General features: G+C 38.9%; 1 protein-coding gene across 1 annotated transcript; it reads right to left on the bottom strand.

Annotated features, from left to right (window-relative positions):
* Positions 1 to 1,040: 1,040 nt before the first annotated feature.
* On the bottom strand, positions 1,041 to 3,763 carry LOC112764423 (FRIGIDA-like protein 1). Its single transcript, XM_025810007.3, has 3 exons — positions 2,462 to 3,763; positions 1,888 to 2,051; positions 1,041 to 1,804 (listed from the first exon to the last, which is right to left on the bottom strand). Exons 1-3 carry the CDS (start codon positions 3,393 to 3,395, stop codon positions 1,223 to 1,225), a joined length of 1,680 nt encoding a protein of 559 aa, XP_025665792.1. The 5' UTR covers positions 3,396 to 3,763; the 3' UTR covers positions 1,041 to 1,222.

The following is a 3,763-nucleotide window of genomic DNA, read 5'->3' as shown; positions in this document are numbered from 1 at the left end:
CCAATACCAAGCCATGTATTTGCCATGGATGGACCATAGCCAAGTGAGCCAACTCTTGTTCAATTAGATTCATTATTCTCAAAACACATGCTTGGTAATGACACCTTTGTGATATCTTAAAGGCTATTGAACAATTTAGAAACAAAATGTTATCTTATTTCATATTGAGCAACTAGAGGGGGAGTGAGTATAATTATACTACACCTCACGGGTTAGTGTAATTTACCCAATTTTTTAATGTCTATTATGACTATCCTCAACTCTATAGACTGACTCAAGACAGCACAGCATCAAGGAGGGCAGCCCAAGGTTTAAATCCAAAAATATGTGATTGATGGTAACCCAAACATATTACAATTTGGGCTGCTATCTAGAAAAACAAGGCCTCAACTATTAGTCTATTATAGACCAAAGCATAGACAACATAGTTCAACCAAATGCCACTAGCTTGATAACATTGAACATCAATTCATTTACATCCTAATTCTACATCTACAAAAGCTAGAAGTTACTCAATTTGAATTGGTTCTGCCAGTGACACAAAACCAATGAGTACATAAATCATGTATTATATGTCTAAGTTGTCAACAGATTACTGCAAGACATAATCTATACATACATGTGGTTTTCGTAGTGAAGTAAAAACCATAACCACAATAAGCACTCCTAAATATCAAAAGCCCTTAGTTAGGTCAAATTTCAAAATATAGAATAAGAATGAAGTTGTATTTGGCTTGTGTTTAAATTAATTTAATTTTGCTTGAAATAATGCATGATCTAAAAGCTTAATAAGGAAGATCGTTAAAACAAAGTGAATATTTTCCTTAAAATCATTATAATCCCAAGCATACTAAGTAAAACCCTAATTCAGGGATTTGCGAGGAAAGCTACAACTAAGGAAACTTTCTATTTGAGAGGCTTTTATTTTCCAAACCATTTCTTAGCCGAAAAAAGAAAAAGCAAGCTAGGGAGTGGAAAAACGCAACCACCGAGAAGTCTAAAGACCATAATTCAAAATTTAACCTAAAAGGAAAACTGTAGACGTTAAATGTTATAAGAAATTAAAATTGTGAAACTAAACATTCCCTTGCAAGTCTTAATTACTGTATCTAGTTCTTGTCCGATGACCACGGAGGTCAACAAAGCAAGCAAAGCTATCATAACCAAATTCCAGCAAAACAAGTCACCGAGAAACTATAATACCAAAAAGAAAGCTCTTGGTCTACTGGGGATAAGATGGTTGGTAATAATGTTGCAGACCATAACCACCATAGGCAGAGGCAGTACCATCATAATAACCAGATGGTACATGTGGCTCGGAAGAATTCAGATGAGAACCACTTTGACCAGGGTTCACACTGGGACCCATCGGGACACCAGCAAGACCATAAGGCCCAGTTGAAGCACCTTGGTAAGGTGAGATGCTTGGGGCTGGCGCCACCATGCCATAAGGCGTGGCTCTCATGTATGGATTTGAGTTTTCTGGCAACAAACCTGTTGAATGGAAGTGAGGTTGTTGGTACTGATGGATGGTTGAACCAGCACTGTTGACATTATTCAGGACTGCTGCTGGCCCAGCTGGAGCAGACATTCGAGGACGCTTGTTTCCACTATGTTGCTGCTTATGCTGGGGAGGCTTTCTAGCAAAAGCTGGTGTGGAATGCTTTACATTTGGCTTCTGCTTCTTCAATTGCTCTATACGCTGTTCAAGGCCTGCACGCGGATATTCAGCATCAAGGTTATGATTCTCGATAACCTTGATTACTGATTTCAGCGCGTGGATTTCTCTAGCTGTGATCTCGCCCTGTAAAAACACCATAATAAGTGTAATAAGAACCGACAACATGCACCATGCAACACAATCAATCAAGGATGAGGCACACATACCATTGACTTCCCTTCCTCAGAAAGTCTTTGAGCAAGTTTTTGAGACTCACTGAGATAAGCTTCCAATATGGGAACCGGTTGTATCTTGTCAGTAAGGTTAAACTCAAAAACATATTTCACAGCCAGAATATGTTTGCCCTTATCTATAAGCTTCTGAACAAGAGCTGCAAAACACACATACACAGTGTCTTCCACATTAAAAACCACCAAAATGGTGACATTGGAAATCCAATATCAGTCCTGTCACTATCTCAAATTACAAGCTCACGTCCATTTTCCAAAAGCTAAAGGAAACAATGACATACACAGTTAGTATTACTGCAACTACTGAAAATCTAACATGTTCCACAACTTATGATGCCCAAACACTTGATTTTTGTTCAACTATGCATATTGAATGTGCATATGCATCAAATACTAACATATTAAACTTCTTACATTGTCAATAACTTTTTCATAAATTTCAGAATATACCTATGGTACCATCTATGCAGCATAGTATACCACTAGTTTAAAGCAAAAAATGGAAACAAAACACAATAAAAAGCCATCGGAAGCTCGAATAAAACCTCACCGGGAACCTTCTCGGTCAAACCAATGATCTGGTACAGCTCAGGGAGCTCATCATTAGCAGCAGCCATAGCCGAGAAAGTGGCAAGCTCATTCAATGTCAGCTCAGGAAGCAAACTATAAGCAGCCGCAAAATGCAAGAAAGCCATTGCACCCACTGCATCACCACCAGCACCATTCTCACTCACCAAGCTTCCTTTCCAATCATCAGCAATCTTCTTCGCCTTCTTCTTCACTTTGTCACTCAGATTGGGACCCACAGCCCTCAGCTGCTGGAACAACACATTGCAACTCCTCTTCATTTTCTTCATTTCCAAAGAATACCTAGCCGCAACTTCACCACCATAAATCCCATCCATGGAGGCCAGAACCATATCAGCAGGATCAGGTGCAATCTTCAACGCAGTCCTAAGCTCAGCCTTGATCACAGCCTTGTCCCTCATATTCTCCCCAATGTAATCCCTCAACGCTTTCCCATTCATGCTCTTGCACAATGCACATAGCGCTTCGGCGTGGCTCTTCGTACCAGAAGGAACGTTCTCGTTGGTGCGAATTGGATCTGAAGAGGAGGAAGGATCGTTGGGTAGTGCGGGAAAGTGTGTAACTTTGGGGTTTTGGTCAGAGGAAGCTGGTGATGGTGATGGTTCGTTAGGATTAGGATTATTAGGGTTAGGGTTAGGGTTAGGGTTGTTGGTTTGTTGTTGAGATTCGAGAGATTGAAGGTGGAGGAAGCGTTGAGAGAGGGAGTCGTGGAGGGAAGTGAAGTGGGAATCGAGTTGGTGCCATGAGAGAGGGAGAGAAAGAGAAGGAAGAGAAGAAGAAGAAGAAGAGAGGAGTTGAGAGTGAGAATGAAGAAGATCATCGAAGGCTTTCTTGAGGTTCTGTTTCTTTGAATCAACGAGTTCCAGAGCTGCTGAAATCGTTTTCAATGTCGCCATTCTTTTCTTCTTCTTCTTTTCTGCCTTGCTTATTATTAGAGACACACAAATTTTATAAGATTAATAAAAAAATTATAATTAATATAACTTTTTAAAAGAAAATGTGTTGAGAAAGGGGAAAAAAAGAAAAAAATGGAAGAATGAGAAGAAGACATAAAGATGCTGAAATAGAGGAGAAAAATTTTAAAAAAAAAAAAATAGAAGAAGAATATCGATCTCACTTTTCTAATTTTTTTTGGATGATTTGTTCATTTGATATTAAGAAGAAAATAACAAAAATATTATTTGCATTCAAAAAATTTTGTTTCTCACGAGCTAATGTGCCCAAAAACAAAAAGAATATTTTTGGTTGGCTACAAGTTTAGGCT

This window comes from Arachis hypogaea, chromosome 17 (assembly GCF_003086295.3).
Source record: "Arachis hypogaea cultivar Tifrunner chromosome 17, arahy.Tifrunner.gnm2.J5K5, whole genome shotgun sequence".
NCBI lineage: Eukaryota > Viridiplantae > Streptophyta > Magnoliopsida > Fabales > Fabaceae > Arachis > Arachis hypogaea.
Note: the sequence above shows the minus strand (reverse complement) of the source record. Positions and strands in the feature narration are given on the sequence as shown.